The following is a 19119-nucleotide window of genomic DNA, read 5'->3' on the forward strand; positions in this document are numbered from 1 at the left end:
ATCATTGGCAGAATTTTGAACTGTCTGCCAGAAACAGTCAAGAATGAAGTCAAGGACATCTTATCAGATTTTTGACTTGAGTTAGGAGGGAGGGAGGTATTTACACAGAGAATTACAATATGATGGGCTAGCACTATTTTCTTGAGCACTTAGTAAAAGTTAGTACTTAGTACAAGTTATTCACAAACAACCCTGTATGATCATTTTACACATATGGAAACTATGGCATAGAGAGGTTAAGTCACTTCCCCAAAGCACACCGAGTGGGCAGCTATGGAGCAAAGTCAGGTAATGAGATGTTGGGGCCTGTGCTCCTAAACCCTACATTACACTGTCTCTGTGATAGATAAAATGACGCCCAATAAGACAAGAGCCAAAGATCCTACCTGTATTCTAGAAAGCCCTGTCCTGGCATGAAGAGAACCTTCAAAAAATGTTTGTTGAATGAATGATGTGAAAACACTTTACTAATTGAGAAATGCTATGTAAATATTAATTCTTATTGTTATAATTCAAATAGCAGCGATTCCATGCATCTCAATCTTTGAAAGCTTACCAGATTTTCCTGGAAATAAAAAAAAGAAAGAACAAAGGTAGGACCATCCCTTCATCTTAGCATCCTTAATTATTGCTTTTGTTAAGTGCCATTGAGTTGGTTCTCACTCACAGTGACCCTGTGTAGGGTTTCCAAGGCTTTAAATCTTTGTGGGAATAGAAAGCCTCATCTTTCTCCTATGGAGCAGCTGGTGGGCTTGAACCACTGACCTTGTGGTTCACAGTCCAGTGCTTATCCTACAGAGCCACCGCACTCACTCCCCTTAGTTGAGGTTAGTATTTCTCTTTTATGGGTACATTATTCTGTTTCCCCTCTTTAATGAGAAGAGTAAGCTGTTCTATTTCTTGTTATTTTTCTTTTGTGTTTTTCTTCTGTATCTTTCCTATGTGAGCTGGACATTCTAATGCCCTATAAACATTTTTAACTGACCAACAACTAGTATCTATTCCATGTTCCTATATTATCCCTAAGGTCACTTTGACAAAGAGCTGGCAAGGCCACAGGGAACTAGGAACCCCCACCATCAGGATTTTTTTTTTTTTTTAAGGAAATTAAAAATTGAAATTCAGCTGGACCAACCCCCCTACACACACCCTGGGAGTTCCCAAGAACATCTTTAACTGTTGTTGTTAAGTGCTATTGAGTTGGTTCCAACTCTTAGCAACCCTGTATAGTGAGGAGCAGCTGGTGAGTTTGAACTACCGACATTACAGTTCAAACTGACTTTGCGATCCAATACTTTATCCCACAGCACCACCAACAAAAGTTTCACAAACCTGTCCTGGAACTGGTTAAAGGACAGAGTTGAGATAAGAGAAGAAAGCCTTAGCTCTTGGCATATTGTGTATGATAACCTCCAGAAACGCTGAGAAAGATCCATTCTGTCCAAAGATTTATTTCCTCTCCCATCTTCTATCTTCCTTATCTGTCTCATTTAATTCCAAGCAGGTGAGAACGTTCAATCATTTTACTTATTGCTTAGAGAAACATTTTCAAAGCGAGTGGTCTCAAAAAAGACCTTATAAATGACCAAGAATAATGGTTTGATATATGAGGGAACTTTAAAAAGTTCATGGAAAATGTAATTAAAAGATAATGGAAATTTTTCATGAAGTTTTGAAGTCCCCTCATACATATTTAACATAAAAAAAAAAAATCCTCAAGTTTTCTTCGGTTCACTGAGCATCTTTGCAGTCTTTTTTTTTTTTTTTAAAACCCTAAGGAGTAGTTCTGTTTTGTAGCACATGGTGTGGCCATGAGACCAAACAAACCTAAAGGCAACAGGTTTTTGTTTTGTTTTTAAGTTTTGCTTTGTTTTACTTGATCCCCTGGGCTCTGGTATCAAGCACCCATTTTTGTGATGCTGAGTGACAAGGATGGAAGGCATTTGCCCAGAGTTACACACAGCCAGAACTCAAAAGGGGCTGTCATCCTAGGCCATCCCTCTTCGAGGGTGTGCTCCGCTGAGGCCCAGATGGGTTCTTCCCAGGTGGATGGGAGGGGAAGGCTTTCATTGGCTAGTCAGACACCTCTCGAGGACTCAGAAGGGCGATCTAGCAGTCTTACTCCTTGGAGAACTTCCTATGGATGGCAGTGGAGCACCGCCAGGAGCACAGCTGGGCTTTGTCTCACCTCCACCTGAGGAGCCCGCGCAGAGGGTGCGCCTCGGGTCGCTGCACCCGTGTCCCACCACCATATCTGCCAGGGTAGCAGCAGCAGCGCCAGACTCAGGCCAGCGACCACACGGTAACCCGAGCCCACAGCCGTCTCCATTTTACATTTGTGGACCATTCTTTTGCCCTGTCCTTACAAGCAAGGGCCATCCTAGCTTGTCTCCCCATTCCCCGCTCCAACTCCCTTGCTTTCCGCATCTCCTTCCTTAACTGTCAGCACCGAGATGCCAAGTGGGCGCAGAAAGGAAAGTCGAAGGTATGGACGCTGCCGTTCAAGGTCCGGAAAAGCTAAGGGTTTGGGCAGGGCCGCGGCCGCCGCCTTGACTGGACAGAGATCAGCGTGATTCACACATTCCTCACTAGCATCTCTTGCAGAGCAGTGGACTCACTCACGAAGGGGGTAAGAGGGTAAGGGGATAGGCGTGCCTCTGTGTGTGTGTTTCTGTGTGTGTGTTTTGAGATGTCTGCGCACGCGCGCGTGCGGTTTTAAGATACAGGGTGTATTGCCGCAAAGAAGGTCCAAGCGATTGGGCACCGCTAGTGTGGACAGAGGCTTTGTGTCCAAACACGCAGCGCAAGCAGTAACACAGGGTGGGGGTGGGGGTGGGGTTTCTCCCGGGCAGGGAAATTCAGGGAGTTGTGTCTGCGCGCTGGCAGAGGTACGGGATTCCCAGTCCCGAACAGAACACAGGGTTTGGGAAGCTCCGGACTACAGATACTGAGGGAGGGGCTGTGCGCCCCAGCCCCGGGCGGATGCGAAGCTGGGACATCCCCGGGATGCTCCCAGCCAACACCACGCACAGGCCGCAGGGTCGCGTTACCAAAAGAGCATCTGCAGGGACCAGGGCATGCACTCCAGGAGACGCTACGCCTCCTGCCCTAGTCTGGCTCCCTAGCCCCGAAGGGCGGCCCGCGTGGTTCGCGACGCCGCGCCCCTGTCCACCGCCAGCCCGGCCCCACCCGGGGCCTCAAGCGGGTTACACCCCCCACCCCAGTCACTGGCTCTCCACAGCACCGGAGCTCGGGCGTAGGGCAACTGCCGCGGCGCTCCAGGTCGTCCCCTCCCCACGACACTCACAAAATTGTCCCCGCAGCCGTTGTCCGGACACAGCACGTAGAAGGAGACGCCGGGGTCGGCGTAGAAATCCATCCTGCGCTCGGTCTCCTCCGTGGCGATGAGATCGAAGGGCGTGTTGGAGCACCATTTATCCGCAACGTCAGCTAGCTGCTGGAAATCCATCCTCTCCGCCGCGCCCGCGCTCCGCGCTCGATGCCGACCTCCCTTCTTCTACCCCTCTCCCTCCTTCCTGCTCCGGCGCCTTCCTCCGAGGCGCTGGCTCTCCGGGCAGGCGGCGGGCCGGGCGCGGCCTCGGGCCGGGCAGCTCCGCTCCCTCCCGGTCCCTGGGCACCACCCGCCGGGGACTGTTTACATGCTGGCTGCAGCGGGGCGGCGGACGGCGGCGGGGACGATGCGGCGCCACGGCCGCGACTCCTCCTCCGCCCCGCCTCCCCACCCGCCCCCTTGGGCCGCCCGGGAGGCTGGCGCGGCCAGGACGGCACCAGCTGGCGGCGGGCGTGGGGCGCAGCGGGAGGGGACTGCGGGCACCTCCTCTCGCTCCCGTCTTTTCCACCCCCCTTTCTTTCCAAAGCTCCCGAACGGTCCCCGGGCCTTGAGAGCGCAGAGCCGCCCCGGCCCGTGACGCCACAGCCCCCAGCCAATCTCCAGAGCCCTGGACCAGTGCCGCGACCTGCGAGCCCGGTGACATCACGGCGCGAGCCAGAATTGGGTGGCGCCCCACCTAGTTCCCCAGGTTGCGGTGAAATGGGGAGAGCAGTAGCTTCCCTAGTAGCATTGATTTAGTTAGAAGCTAGGATCAGCGTTTTTCCCCCCAATGTGATTGAAATGCAGCGGGCGCCCACAGAATTGCAGATCCCTTGTACTTTGTCTGCGGTTAGCAGTGGAGGAGCTGAAGCAATCTAAGGAACTCTGATCTTTTCTTTTTCCAGAAAGCAAAACTCTGTTCTCAGATTGCTGTAAAAGCTATATCCGTTTTCCCTGCATTTATCAGACACTGGTAGGTAGGTCCATTTGCAAAGTAAGATGAAAAGGTAATTTCATTCCGTTAACATAAAGCTGAGTGCTTCTTAGAAACAAGCCTCACACAAGTAGCTTTAATATTCAGCTTCAATTCATGATGCATAGGCTGAAATGAACAACAGCAAGTTGGAAAGAGCAGAAAGTACATCTAAAACACGAGGTCACCGCCTAACCAACGCTTGCACCTGTTGAGCCGGTTGCCTGGGGCAGGTGGGCATTACTCGATTATCAAAAATACCAAAAATACGATAGAGTCCTTGCCTGCAGGACTACTACCAGCAGAGAGACGTTAAATGCATTCATTGTACAAACATTCTATCAACTTTTATTTTTAAAGCGTGTCCTCCGATCCAGGCACCGTTGTAGCCCTGGGGATATAAATATGAGTAATATGTGACCTCACCCTCATAGAGCTGGCAGATTAACCATGGAAATTGATGTGATTCCGGAAAAGTGTCTGCAAATTTCTGGAAATCGCTTTTCCTTTGACTTCCCTTAATAAAGCTTTATTACCATAGTGGAAATAGAAATCCCAGTTGATCTTTGGGGAAAAAAGAGATGTGGATATTGACTAACACAAAAGCATCCTAGATGGGCATTGCTTCTGAAGCTGATCTTTTTCCTGCTGGAAGTTGTTTGTACCTAGGAATTTATGCTCCTGTGTAATAATTTCCTAGGCAGCCAGGTAGTGCAAGCAGTTAACAAACACTCTGCTAACCAAAAGGTTGGAATTCACCCACAGCTGCCTTGGAGGAAAAACTGGGAGATCTACTTCTGAAAAATCAGCCCTTGAAAGCCCTCTGGAGAACATTTCTACTCTGACATACATGAAGTCCCCATGAATTAGAATCAGTTCTCTGACATGTGCACGTGTGTGCTTTAAATTTCCTAATGTCAGAACTTTCCATATTCCTGTAAAACAGTTCAGTAAACATTTGTGGTGCAACTATCATGTACCAAGCAAAGATGCAGCTTTGCCATCAAAGAGTTATAGATTGTAAACTAGGCAGAATTCTGAGATGATCTCCAAGCTTACTGCTTACTGGTCTACACACAGTTAACTCAGTCAAATCTTAATCTAGGTGATGTGTCAGAGATTTTCCAGATATTACTAAGGTCCCAAATCTGTTGACCTTAAGATAGGGAGAGTGTCCTCAGTGGACCTAACCTAGCCGGGTGAGTCCTTTTAAAGGGACTGGGCTCTCCCTAGAAAAAGACTCAAAGTGATGAGAATTTGATGGGAGGGACGTTCTCCATTGCTACCTCTGCAGATGGAGGAGGCCACATGGCCAGGACCAGAGAGCAGCCTTTAGAAGTTGAGTGGAATCCTTAGTCAACTGCCAGCAAGAAAACAGAGGAGTCAGTTCTATAACTGCAAGGAACTGAATTTTCCCAACAGCTTGAATGATCCTGAAAGCAGGTTTTTCCTCAGAGGCTGTAGATGAGAACTCAGGCGAACTGGCAGCACGAATTCTGCCTCCGAGGGATGGTGACAGAGAACCTAGTGCTGTCTTCTGATTTACCCAAGTGTGTGCTAATGACTGGGTGCTGTTTCAAGCTGCTAAATTTGTATTCATATCTTTGGAAGCAATAATAGAAAGGAATACACAAGACAGTGGGGGAGTCAGTCCAGAGAACAAATGCCATCAGCTGTTGTAAATGTTACAAATGTTATCCCCTCCACCCTGTTTCTTTGTTTTTGTTTTTAAAATATGGGTGTTTCAAGTGAGGGATAGAGCCAGATTCCTTACAATTTTACCTCCTTCCATCATTTAAAAGGATCCCTGCTGTTGCTGTAGCTTAGGCATTGGGCTGCTAACTACAAGACTGGCCATTCAAATCCACCAGCTGCTCCCGTAAAGAGTTTAACGTCTCAGAAACCCTATGGAGTGTCACTATAAGTCGGGATTGACTTGGTGGCAGTGATTTTTATTTGGTTTGGTGGGTTCCATCATTTAAAACATAATATATGTTCATCTGAAAATTCCAAAAATAAAGAATGTTTCTTAATTCTGAGAGTAAAATATGTAAACTAAATATATTTTCCTCTTTGATTAATTCAAGACATTAAAAAATTTGTGTATCAAGTTTACTTTAAGTAATTATGGATGACCACAATTATAAAACAATATGCACTTAACAAATATTTTTTGTCAGAGATGAAAACTAGGATTTGGGGTACAAAGTAAATTGCTCAATGAATTGAGCAGAAGCATTGGAGTTAGATAGCTGGGTTGGTTCCCACCTGTGTGACTGTAAGATTTATGTACATGTGTAATACAGTTATTCTAAGCCTCAGTTTTCTCTTCTGAAAATGAAGATAGTGACCATATAATGTAGATAAAGTCCTTATCCCAGGATCTGGCACATAATAAGAACTCAGTAAATGCCATTATAAACCTTGATTTGTAGGAAGATCAGTTGATGAATGATAACAGTAAAATCTAAGAGCTATGTGAAGAATAGCATGGTGAATACTTGTCACAAATGAAGAAAAATCTCATTCTCCCTCCCCACCCCTCCTCCCCTCCGCTACCCCCACCTGCCACCCCAAACATTTAGCATAGTTTTTCAACAGAAGCACTGTTGATATTTGAGACAAGATAGTTTACCATGTGGGCATGGCGGATGGCTCTCCTGTGCATTGTAGGATGCTTAGCAGCTTTATTGGCTGCTACCTCTGGTAGCATAGTGGTTACGAATCGGGCTGTGAGCCGCAAGGTCAGCAGTTTGAAGCTACCAGCTGTTCCGTGGGAGAAAGATGAGGCTTTCTGCTCCCGTAAAGATTTACAGCCTCGGAAACCCTGTACAAGGTCGCTATGAGTCGGAATCGACTCCACAGCACACAACAATAACAACAAACCATGGCCCATAACAACAACAACCTACTAGATACCAGTAGCATCCCTTCCCTAGTTGTGACCACCACAAATGTCTCCAGACATTGCCAAATATCCCCTGGGGAGGAGGGCAAAATTTTGCCCCTATTGGTGGTGGTTGTGTGCCACGAAGTCACTTTAGACTCAGAGAGAGTTTTCGAGGCTTAATTTTTTACGGGAGCAGATAGCCTCATCTTTCTCCCGTAGAGCGACTACCAGATTGGAATTGCTGACCTTGCTCTTAACCTACTACGCTACTAAGGCCCCTAGTGGAAACTTGGAGACTCGGAAAGAAAAGTCTCCACTAGTTCTGTTGCAGCCATTCTCTGGTGTGGCACGATAGAATAGGCACTGGACTGCAAGGTCAGTGATTCAAACTCACCAGCCACTCCTTGGAAATCCTATACAGGACGCTATGAGTCGGACCTGACTCACGGCACTTCACAACAGAAATGGAAAGAGTGTGCACATAAAGTAGCCAAAATTAGTCCAGAAAATTCATTCACAGAAGGCATTTGAACAATGGGTTCCTTAATGCAACAGAAAAATCACTAGTTACTTAGACATCATGTTGTTAAGTGCTGCTGAGTCGGTTCTGACTCATAGCAACTCTCTATCAGGTTTCCATGGAAGCGGCTGGTGGGTTTGAACCACTGACCTTGTGGTTAGCAGTCCAGTGCTTATCCTACAAAGCCTCTCTCCTGCTGTGGTGGTTAATGTTACACATCAACTTGCCTAGGCTATGGTTCCTACTGGTATGGCCAAACTAATTGGTGGTGGTGGTTATGTGCTGTGGAGTCGGTTCCAACTCATAGCGACCCTGCGCAGGGTTTCCAAGGCTATAAATCTTTACGGGAGCAGAAAGCCTCATCTTTGTCCCACGCAACAGCTGGTAGTTTCGAACTGCTGACCGTGAGATTAGCAGCCCAATTCATAACCACTACACTACCAGAGCTCCTTTGCCAAACTAGTTACTGCTCCATAATGTAATCTAATGAAACATATATATTCCTTTCATACTGTAATCTAATATAATACGACCAATCAGTTGAAATGGGAGTTCCTTAGGACATGGTCTGCCTCCATCTGTCAGTAGATATATTGCAGAACTTGCTCTCTCTCCCCATTCTGTACTTTACTTACCAAGCCTGCAGAAGTCTCCAGCCCACCACCTGACCTACAGATTTTGGAATTGCCAGCCGCTCCTATTAGTTGTTGTTAGGGTTGCTATGAGTCAGAGACAACTCGATGGCACTTAAAAACAACAACTCTTAGTTGTTAGGTGCCATGTAGTCAGTTCTGACTCATACAGACACTATGTTCAGCAAAATGAAGCGCTGCCTTTACTCATGGTTTGGAAGTAACAGGAGAATTAGAATGTTATTCCCATTGGTGAGTATAGAACCATGTTGTCTTCACAGTGTTTAGAGAATTGTTTCTCTTCCTTCTTAAAGTCTTGACTTTGCCCTTTCTGAGAACCATTGTTGGTCTTAGGTGTGTGTCAGGAACACACACTTAGTTAGATGTGTGTTGGGAAGAAGAGAAGGTGTCTGCAAACCTCACAGAGGGTAGAAGGTTTCAGGAGTCCAGTTTGGAATTGCAAAGCCCATCCTAGACTCTCCTGCTAAGCCAACTCTAGGACCACCCTTCTCCCCAAGTTCTCTGGGGTTTTTATTTTTTTCGTAATAAGATTGGCTTCAATGTGTAAATTTACCCTTTACTCACACCTACACTGTAAATTCGTTAAAGTAGCCTTGAAGCACTCAACCATGAACCAAAAGGTGGGTGGTTCAAACCCACCATCTGTGCCCTGGGAGAAAGATGAGGCTTTCTGCTCCTGCCAAAGATTTAAAGCCTCGGAAACCCTATACAGGATCATTATGAGTTGAAACAAACTCTATGGCTCTTAACAACAACAACCCTTTTGTAATTAATTCTGTTTCTTCCACACAGTCTTTGTGATAATATGAAGAATTAGACAGAAAGGCAAGTGTGGCTGGCCCCACATTCATTCTTCAACAGCGTCTGAGGAAGTAGCATTATGTCATGGGGAGCTGTAGACATCAAGGTCCAGGAAGGTGGTGGTTAGTAGAGAAGTTTATGGCTTGTCACAGTGGTTCTGGGAAAGGTGAAAAGACCCCAGGATCTAGAGAAATGATACGTGAGACATAGGAGGGATGAGAGTCACCCTCCCCTTCCCCGCACACTTAAACAGGTAACAAGGGGCAATGGGTGGAGAAAATACATAGAGGGCAGACACATGCATTAAGCTTTTGTCAAAGTTTATGTTTCATTACACCTAGAGTTTGGGGAAAAAACTGAGATTAGAAAAAAACAGCAACCCCCCCGAAATCTACATAAATGAATCATGTGGTGTACTCCAAAAGCCCAATAAAGCCCAGGAGAAGCATTGACTTCAACATTCTTGCCCTCTGGCCAGGAAAACTCATTTAGAATTTTGTTTCTGAATCTGTAAACTTTAGTTTTTACAAAAGTCTTTCTTTTTTCTTGGCCCTCTAAAAGGCTTACTTCTGTAATTTGAGGGAGCTATGGGTTATATGATTTGGCTACATTTGCCTTCAAAACATGTCTGTCTGATTAAATTCATCTGGTAAAATTGACTTTTTATATACGTTGAGGAAATATTCACGTATGAATTGGCTTTTTATCCATTGAAACCCTACGATATTCTGTTGTTTTCCATCATTCCCCTTCTAACCCTATTTTCAACATAGTTTTTCGTACTCCCTATTTCTAAACATTTTTCTTGCCTTCCTTCAAAAAAGTACAATACATGTAACATTTTCTTTTGAGCAGTGTCTCATGGGTGGTGCTGAGAGACAAACAAAAACTTTAGGTGGAAAGACAGCTTTAACATTTTCCTCTTCTGGTAATAGTTACAGTTCTGCCTCTATTTTATTGGCCTGCTGAGGCTTCTTGGGAATATGGTACCGCTGAATGAGGTTAGCTCATCCTCTAGAGAGTTCTGTTAGCTCATCCTCTAAACAGATGTCCCAAGAGAATTGTTTCAGTAGAGTACTCTTATGAGGATGTAGGATTTCCTTTAGGAAAAGGTGTGCATCCAGGTAATCTACTAATAAGAAGTTGTTGTCATTATTATTACCAACATAGCTCTTTTGATACATCCACTTAATAAGATCAGACATTGGTGGAAATACTGTGTGCTTCACTCTTGCTTTACCTGAGTGTGTTGTGAGGAAGATTAGATTTCTTACTAGGTATTTCCTTGTGAATGGACTTGTTTCCCTAATTTGCCTTTCACGCTTCTCATAGCTGGTGTAAAGAAACCCAACTGATTTTTGTTTGTTGATCTTGTTTGTACCTTGCAGCTTTGCTAAATTTCTCAAGTAGCATCAGAATTTTTTTTCATGGACACGTTGTAATTTTCTCTATATGGTGGTGGTGGTGTACAGTGGAGACAGTTCTACTCATAGCTACCCTGCATGAGGTTTCTGAGGTTGTAAACCTTTGTTGTCATTGTATGCTGTGGAGTCAGTTCCGACTCATCTGTACCCTGCATGAGGTTTCCGAGGCTGTAAACCTTTACGGGAGCAGAAATCTTCATCTTTCTCCCATGGAACAGCTGCTAGTTTTGAACTGCTGACCTCTAGGTTAGCAGCCTGAGTCGTAACCCCTACACTACCAGAGCTCCTGGATCATATATATACAGGGTTGCTATAGGTTGGAACCAACTCAATAGCACACAACACAACTCATATCATCCATGAGTAGAGATAATTTTACTTTTTCCCAATTTAGATCCCTTTCCTGTCTTATTGTTCTTACTAGGACTTCTAATGCAAGATTGAGTAAAAGTGATGAGAGTGGGCATCTCTGTCTTGTTACTGTTTTCAAGGGGAAAGTGCTTAGTCTTTCTCCATTAAATATCATATTGGCTGTTGCCTTTTCATATGTGCCCCTAAATAATTTTGAGGAATTTTCCTTCTATTCCAATCTTCTTTAGGGTTTTCATCAAGAAAGGGTGTTGGATTTTATCAATTGCTTTTTAAGCATCCGTAGAGATGGTGGTGGGGCTCTTTCCCTTTTCCTATTGACATCATGTATTACATTGTGATTTTCTAATGTTGAACCATCTCTGCATTCCTGGAATAAATCCCACTTGGTTATGGTATATAACTCTTTTAACATGTTTTTGGATTCTGTTCCCTAGTATTCTGTTGAGGGGTTTTGCATCAATATTCACAAGAGATATTGGTCTGAAGATTCATTTGCTTGTGGTGGCTTTGTCTGATTTGGGTACCAGGATTGTGTTTCCTTCATAGAAAGAATTAAGGAGTGAGTATTACTTCCTTTTCTATCTTTTAGAAGAGTTTAAACAGTGACGTCATCTGGCCCAGGACTTTTGTTGTTGAAGGTGTTCGTCACTGATTTGATCACTGATTTCACTTGTGGATCTGGTGAGACTATTTCCTCTTGAGTCAGTTTGGGGAAGTTATATGCTTCTAAGAATGTGTGCATTTCTTCTAGGTTTTCCCATTTGTTGCCATACAGTTGCTCAGAACATTCTGTCTTAATACTCTTTATATCTAACCAGTTCATTGTAATGTCCCCATTTTCATTTTTTATTTAGGTTATTTGCATCTTTTCTGTTCATTTCTTTGATAGTCTAGCTAAAGGCTTATTAATTTTCTTGACCTTTTCAAAGAATCAACTTCTGGTATTATTGAGTCTCTGTATTGCTTTTCTGGTTTAGATTTTATTTACTTATATTCTGGTCTTTGTTATTTCCTTTCTCAATTCTGGTAGTGTAATGCTTACAAAATGGGCTGCTAGCCTCAAGGTCAGCAGTTTGAAACTACCAGCTGTTCTGCTGGAGAGAGATGAAGCTTTCTGCTCCCATAAAGATGTGCAGCCTCAGAAACCCTGTGCAGGGTCACAATGAGTCGGAACCGACTCCACGGCACATAGCAACAACAAGTAGGTTTAGGCTTAATTTTCTCTTCTCTTTTTAGTTCCAAGAGTTATGGAATTATGCTGTTAATTTGAAATCTTTATTCTTTTTAATTATGTAGGCATTTATTGCTCTAAGTTTCCCCAAAATACTAATCTTCACTGAATCTCATAAGTTTAGCTATTTTGTGCTTTCAATTTCATTTGGCTCTAAGGAATTTATGATTTCACTAAATCTATCCAGTGACATGAAGGACTTATGCAATGAAAGAGATCTAAAAAAGACTTAACTAAATGGAAAGATGGTCCATATTCATGGATTGGAAAACTTGATATTGTTAGATGTCAGTAACACCCAAAGTGATCTATAGATTCAATGCAATCCCAATAAAATTTCTACAGTCTTGAGATTAGCAGTCCAATTTGCAACCACTACACTACCAGAGGGTGAAAGGATACAGCCCTGGTGCACACCTTTTCTGACTTTAAACCATTCAGTATCCCCTTGTTTGGTTCAAACAACTACTTCTTGTTCTATGTATAGGTTTCTCATGAGCAAAATTAAGTGTTCTGGAATATCTATTCTTTGTAATCCATAACTTGTCATGATCCACTCAGTCTAAAACCTTTGCATAGTCAATAAAGCACAAGTAAACATCTTCCTGGTAGTCTCTGCTTTCAGCGAAAATCATCTGATGCCAGCGATAATATTCCTAGTTTCATGCCTTCTTCTGAATCTAGGTTGAATTTCTGGCAGTTCCCTACTGATGTATTGTTATAACCATGTTTTAATTATCTTCAGAAAAATTTTCTGTGCATGTGATATTAATGATATTGTTCAATAATTTCCGAATTCCATTGGATCACCTCTCTTTGGAATGGGCATAAATATGGATCTCCTCAAATTGGTTGGCTAACTAGCTGTCTTTCTAATTTCTTGGCATAGATGAGTGAGTGATGCATCAGTTTCTTGAAATATTTCAATTTGTATTCTGTCAATTCTTGGAGCCTTGTTTTTAGCCAAGGCCTTCAGTGCTTCTTGGACTTGTTCTTTAATACCATCGGTTCTTGGTCGTATGCTGCTTCTTGAGATGGTTGAACATTGACCTTTTGTGTGTGTGGGGGGGGGGGGGTTTCAGTGACTCTGTGAATTCCATCCAGTTGTATGGGTTTTACAAATACATAGTGTCATGTGTCAGTCATGACAGTATCATGCAGAATAGTTTAATACCCTAAAAGTCCCGTGTGTTCCATATAGTATTTACCCTTCGCCTTCTCCTGAACCCCTGTCAACCATCACTGACTATTTCTAGTATTGCTAGGCAGCCCTGGTGGGTCCACAGTATCTTAGTTCCCTAACAGTACTAAAACAGAAATACCGTAAGTGAATGACTCTAACAACCAGAAATGTACTCTTTTACAGTTTAGGGTACTAGAAGTCCCCATTCAGAGTGCCGACTCTTAGGCAAAGCTTGCTCTTTGTTGGCTTTGGGGAAAGGTCCGTGTTTCTTTTTAGCATCTGTAGGCCCAGTATTCCTTGGATATCTCCATATACCTTGGCGTCAATCTTCCCTGGATCTAGGAGCTTCACAGTGCCGGCATCCTAGGTTCAAAGGACACACTTCACTTCCGGCTCTACTCTCTTGGTGGTAGTAAATCCCACTCTTTCTGCTCACTTCAGTCTCCTTTTAGCTCTTGTAAAATAAAAGGTGTTATGTGCCACACACCCTTGGGATTAGGCTGGTGGTTGGATTAAAAGTAGGTTCAAACTCACCAGCTTCTCCTTGAAGACCCTATAGAGGGTGGTTATGAATTATGAGTCAGAACCAATTCAGTGACACTTATCAACAACGGAACTAAAGTTGAATTGTTTACCCACTTGAATTTGTAGTTTATGAAAATCTTGTCCATCAAACTAACAGGAGGAAAAAATAGGGATTTATTATGAGGTACAAATGGGGTTTCTCATGGAACTCAAGGGGAAAAGTGTGGACTGTTCTTAGAAAAGATGAACCAGGAACCAGAAAGCCACAGGGCTCGAATCTCTGCTCTCTTTGCTACTTTGCTCGACTTATCTGCTTCCTGCCTTGCTGAGGGCCAGCTTTCCCTGCTTCCTCCATCCATATGCCAGAATAGAATGGCCTCATGATTCTATGCTACGTAACACAATCTAGCCACCTACTACCTATTCTAACTTTCTGTTTCTTGATTTCAAGTCCAAATCCCTGGGCAAGAATCTGATTGGCCCATGGTTTTGAGCTGGGAAGACACGCCAAAAATTTGAGTGGTCATTCGTTGTACAGTTTGTGCCATATTTTCCCCACCTGCAAAGCAGGAGGAATCATGTTACCAATTTTCTAGCTCTGGTAGCATAGTGGTTATGAATCGGACTGTGAATGACAAGGTCAACAGTTCAAAACTACCAGCTGTTCCATGGGAGAAAGATAAGGCTTTCTGCTCCTGTAAAGATTTACAGCCTTGGAAACCCTGTACAAGGTTGCTATGAGTTGGAACTGACTCCACAGCACATAACCACCACCTTGAAGGGAAGTTAGAGGAGCCCTGGTGGCACAGAGGGTTAAGCATCTGGCTGCCATGAAAAGATCAGGTGGTTCAAGCCCACCAATAGCTCTGTGAGAGAAAGTTGAGGGAATCTACTCTAGTATAGATTTTCAGCCACAGAAACCCTAGGTAGTAGTTCTTCTCTGTCCTTTAATGTCGCTTTAAATCAGAATAAATTCAAGGCAATGGCTTTGGGTTAGGTTTTACCTCAACAGTAGCTAACCACAACAAAAGGGAACGAACATATTTGACTTCTCTCCATATATCAAACATTAGAAAAAGCTAACCAGGTCATCTTATTTTAGCTCAACCTGAAAACAACCCTAAGAGGTGGGAATTTAAATTTCTGTCTTTATAGATGAGGAAATTGATGCTCACGTAGATCAAATCTTGAAACTAGAAAGGGCTTTTATGAAGACTGAGATAATGTCTGAGGACTGTACCTTACATCCGTGACAGGTATAAATTGCCTGGGACCATATCTTACACGTAGTAAATGCTCAGAGTTGAAAGTCTTATTAATAAGAGAGCCGCTCCGTTCAGTGACAACAGAAGTCTTCATTATCACAGTATATTTTGTTCACATGAATCCACCAAACACCACCTGGAAGGTGGCCCATATCTGCCTTAAGAGGATTCTACCAAGATGCATTTTGTGAAAACTGAAAAGCTGAGGGGAAGAGTGATGAAAACAGGAACCCTTGCTAGTTTTCATGATACTTGACCTTCAGCCACCATTTTGTGAAATGGATTTGAGAGTTTCTAGAGCTTCCTTCCTGCTTCATGTAGAGGCCTGAATTCACCAGCTCAGGAGCTGGTCGGTTGTCACTGGCTTTAGAATATTTGTGTGTGCTCTGATTTTCTGACCTCCTGAAGCTAAATATAACTCTTGTAGGTTGGTACTGAGCTGATACTCAAATCTCAAACTCTCACTGCAAATGTTTGCTGAATGAGTTATTTGTCAACAGGTGATTAATCACCTGCTATAGTCTCAGCCCTGGAGTCCTGGTGTGGCGCTGTGGGTTAATATACTGGACTGCAAAGTAAGTTTGAACTACAGAGTCATCAGTTCAAGCTCACCAGCTGCTCCTTGAAACCCTGTATAGGGTTGCTATGAGTCGGAACCCACTTGACAGCACTCGACAACGACCCTAAGTATATAAAACCTCTGAGGCTCAATCCATACCTCTGAGAACAAACAGTCTTTTCTGTGTCAAAGTCCTCAGAACCTAGATAGTTGAGAAATGCAATTCAAAACCACAATGAAGTACTACTATGCACCCACTAAGATGACTATCTACCAATCAACAGTCAGTTTGTTGTACTGTGGTGGTTTGGGTGTTGATGTGATGCTGGAAGCTATGACACTGGTATTTAAATACCAGCAGAGTCACCCATGATGGATAGGTTTCAGATGAGCTTCCAGACTAAGAGACTAGGAAGAGAGAAAGGAAGACCACTTCTGAAGGTTTAGCCACTGAAACCTTATGAAGAGCAGTGGAACACCGTCAGATAGCACTAGAACACTGAATATTGAAAAACTGATGACGAGCACCAGAACATTGCCAGATATAGTGCCATAAAGCTGAGCCTTTCATGTTGGAAGACACTTGAAATACGTCTGGGGAAGAGGCTGCCTCTTCAAAGTAGAGTTGACTATGATAACACAAATTGAGTAAACCTTTCAGGACCTTAATTTATTGATGGGGCACAACTCAAAATGAGGAAAAATTGTAACCATTGATTCCTAATTGGAACATGAAATGTATGAAGTGTGAATCTAGAAAAAATGGAAGTTGTCTAAAATGAAAAGACAGGCATAAACATGGATATCCTAGTGAGCTGAAATGGACTGGTAGTGGCCATTTTGAATCTGACAATCACACGGTTTATTATGAAGGGAATGACAACACTGACAAGGAATGGCATTGCATTCATCATCAAAAAGAACATTTCAAGATCTATGTTGAAGTAATGATGTCTGTGATAGGATAATATCCATACACTTACAAGGAAGACCAGTTAATACCACTATTATCCAGATTTATGCATAAACTACTAAAGCCAATGATGCTGAAATTGAAGAACTCTACCAATCTCTTTAATCTGAAATTGATCAAACATGCAATCAAGATGTATTGATAATTACTGGTGATTGGAATGAAGAGGAAGAATCAGTAGTTGGGAAATATGGCCTTGTTGATAGAAATGATGCTAGAGATAGATCGCATGGTAGAATTTTGCAAGACCAATGTCTTGTTCACTGCAAATACCTTCTTTAAACAACATAAAAGATGTCTATACACATGGACCTCACCAGATGGAATACACAGCAATCAAACTGACTACATCTTTGGAAAAAGATGATAGAAAATCTCTGTATCATCAGCTACTACAAGGCCAGTGGCAGACTGTGGAACAGATCATCAATTGCTCATATGCAAGTTCAAACAGAAGCTGAAGAAAATTTAAACAAATCTATGAGAGCCAAAATTTGACCTTGAGCATATCCCACCTGAATTTAGGGAGCATCTCAAAAACAGATTATGGATTAGACACTAATGATTGAAAGCCAGAAGAGTTATGGAATGACATCAAGAACATGGTACAGGAAGAAAGCCAAAGGTCATTAGGAAGACAAGAAAGAAGAAAAAGGCCAAAACAAATGTCAGAAGTGATTCTGAAACTTGCTCCCCAGTGTGGAGATACTAAAGCAAATGGAAGAAATGAGGAAGTCAAAGAACTGAACAGAAAATTTCAAAGAGCAGCTTGAAAAGAGAAAGTCATGTATTATAATGAAATGTGCAAAGACATGGAGTTGGAAAACCAAAAGGGAAGAAAGCCCTCAGCATTTGTCAAGCTGAAATAACTGAATAAAAAATTCAAGCCTCCTTTTGCAAGGATTCTTTAGGCAAAATATTGAATGATGCAGAAAGCATCAAGAGAAGATGGAAGGAATACATAGTCACTGTACCAAATGCACAGTTTCTGCACCAAAAAGAAATCGACGATGTTCAACCATTTCAAGAGATAGCACATGATCAAGAGCCAATGGTTCTGAAGGAAGACGTCCAAGGTATTGACAAAGAATAAGGCTTTGGGAATTGATGAAATACAAATTGAAATCTTTCAAGAAACTGACGCAGCACTGGAGGCATTCACTCACCTATGCCAAGAAATTTGAAAGGCAGCTACCTGGTCAACTAATTGGAAGATATCTATATCTGTGCCCAACCCAAAGAGAGGTGACCCAACGGAATGTGAAAATCATTGGACAATATCAGTGATATCACATGCAAGCAAAATTTTGCTACAGATAATTAAAAAATGGTTGCAATAATACATTGACAGGGAACTGCCAAAGGGTCAAGGCCAATTCAGACAAGGAGGTGGAATGAGAGGTATCATTGTTGATGTCCGATGGATCTTGGCTGAAAGCAGAGCATACCAGAAGGATGTTCACCTGTGCTTTATTGACTACACAAAGGCTTTTGATTGTGTGGGTCATGACAAACTTTGGACAACATTGTGAAATATGAGTATTCCAAACACTTAGTTGTGCTCATGAAGAACCTGTATATAGACCAAGAGGCAGTTGTCTGAACAGAACAAGGGAGCACCAAATCGCTTAAATCAGGAACGGTGTGTGTCAGGATTTTATTCTTTTACCATATTTACATACATATTCAACCTGTATGCTAAGCAAATAATGTTGAGAAGCTGGATTATATGAAGAAGAATGTGACATCAGGATTTGGAAGAAAACTCATTAACAACCTGTGATTTATAGATGATACAACCTTGCTTTCTGAAAGTGAAGAGGACTTAAAATATTAACTGATGAAGATCAAAGATGACAGTCTCCAGTATGGTTTGCATCTAATGTAAAGGAGTCCTGGTGTGGCACTGTAGGATAAATATTCAACTGCAAGGTTGGTTTGAACCACAAAGTCAGTGGTTCAAACTCACCAGCTGCTCCTCAGAAACCCTATACAAGGTTGCTATGGGTCAGAACCGACTCAATGGCACGTAACAACGACCACAACAATGTAAAGAAAACAAAAATCCTTACCACTGGACCAATAAATAATGATAAATGGAGAAAACATTGAAGTTGCCAAAGACTTCATTTTACTTAGATCTACTATCAGCATTCATGGAAGCAGCAGTCAAGAAATCAAACAATGTATTGCATTAGGCAAATTTGCACAAGACCTCTTCAAAGTGTTCAAGAGCAAAGGTGTCAGTTTGAAGACTAAGGTGTGCCTTTTCAATAGCTTCATATGCATTTGAGAGTTGAACAGTGAATAAGGAAGACCGTAGAAGAATTGTTGCATTTGAATTATGGTGTTGGAGAAAAATATGAAAAGTACCATGGACTGCTAGAAGAACAAACAAATCTGTGTTGGAAGAAGTACA

General features: G+C 42.8%; 1 protein-coding gene across 1 annotated transcript in view; it reads right to left on the bottom strand.

The window, feature by feature from the left end:
* The window catches only part of MTURN (maturin, neural progenitor differentiation regulator homolog (Xenopus)), a 31542-nt gene extending 28073 nt beyond the window's left edge, over positions 1-3469 (bottom strand). Inside the window, exon 1 of the mRNA XM_006832169.1 lies at positions 3308-3469. Within this exon, the coding sequence (XP_006832232.1) occupies positions 3308-3469 (162 nt within the window). The remainder of the gene's footprint in view (positions 1-3307) is intronic.
* Between the last annotated feature and the right edge of the window lie 15650 nt (positions 3470-19119).

The sequence above is a fragment of the Chrysochloris asiatica genome, unplaced genomic scaffold (assembly GCF_000296735.1).
Source record: "Chrysochloris asiatica unplaced genomic scaffold, ChrAsi1.0 scaffold00006, whole genome shotgun sequence".
Lineage (NCBI taxonomy): Eukaryota > Metazoa > Chordata > Mammalia > Afrosoricida > Chrysochloridae > Chrysochloris > Chrysochloris asiatica.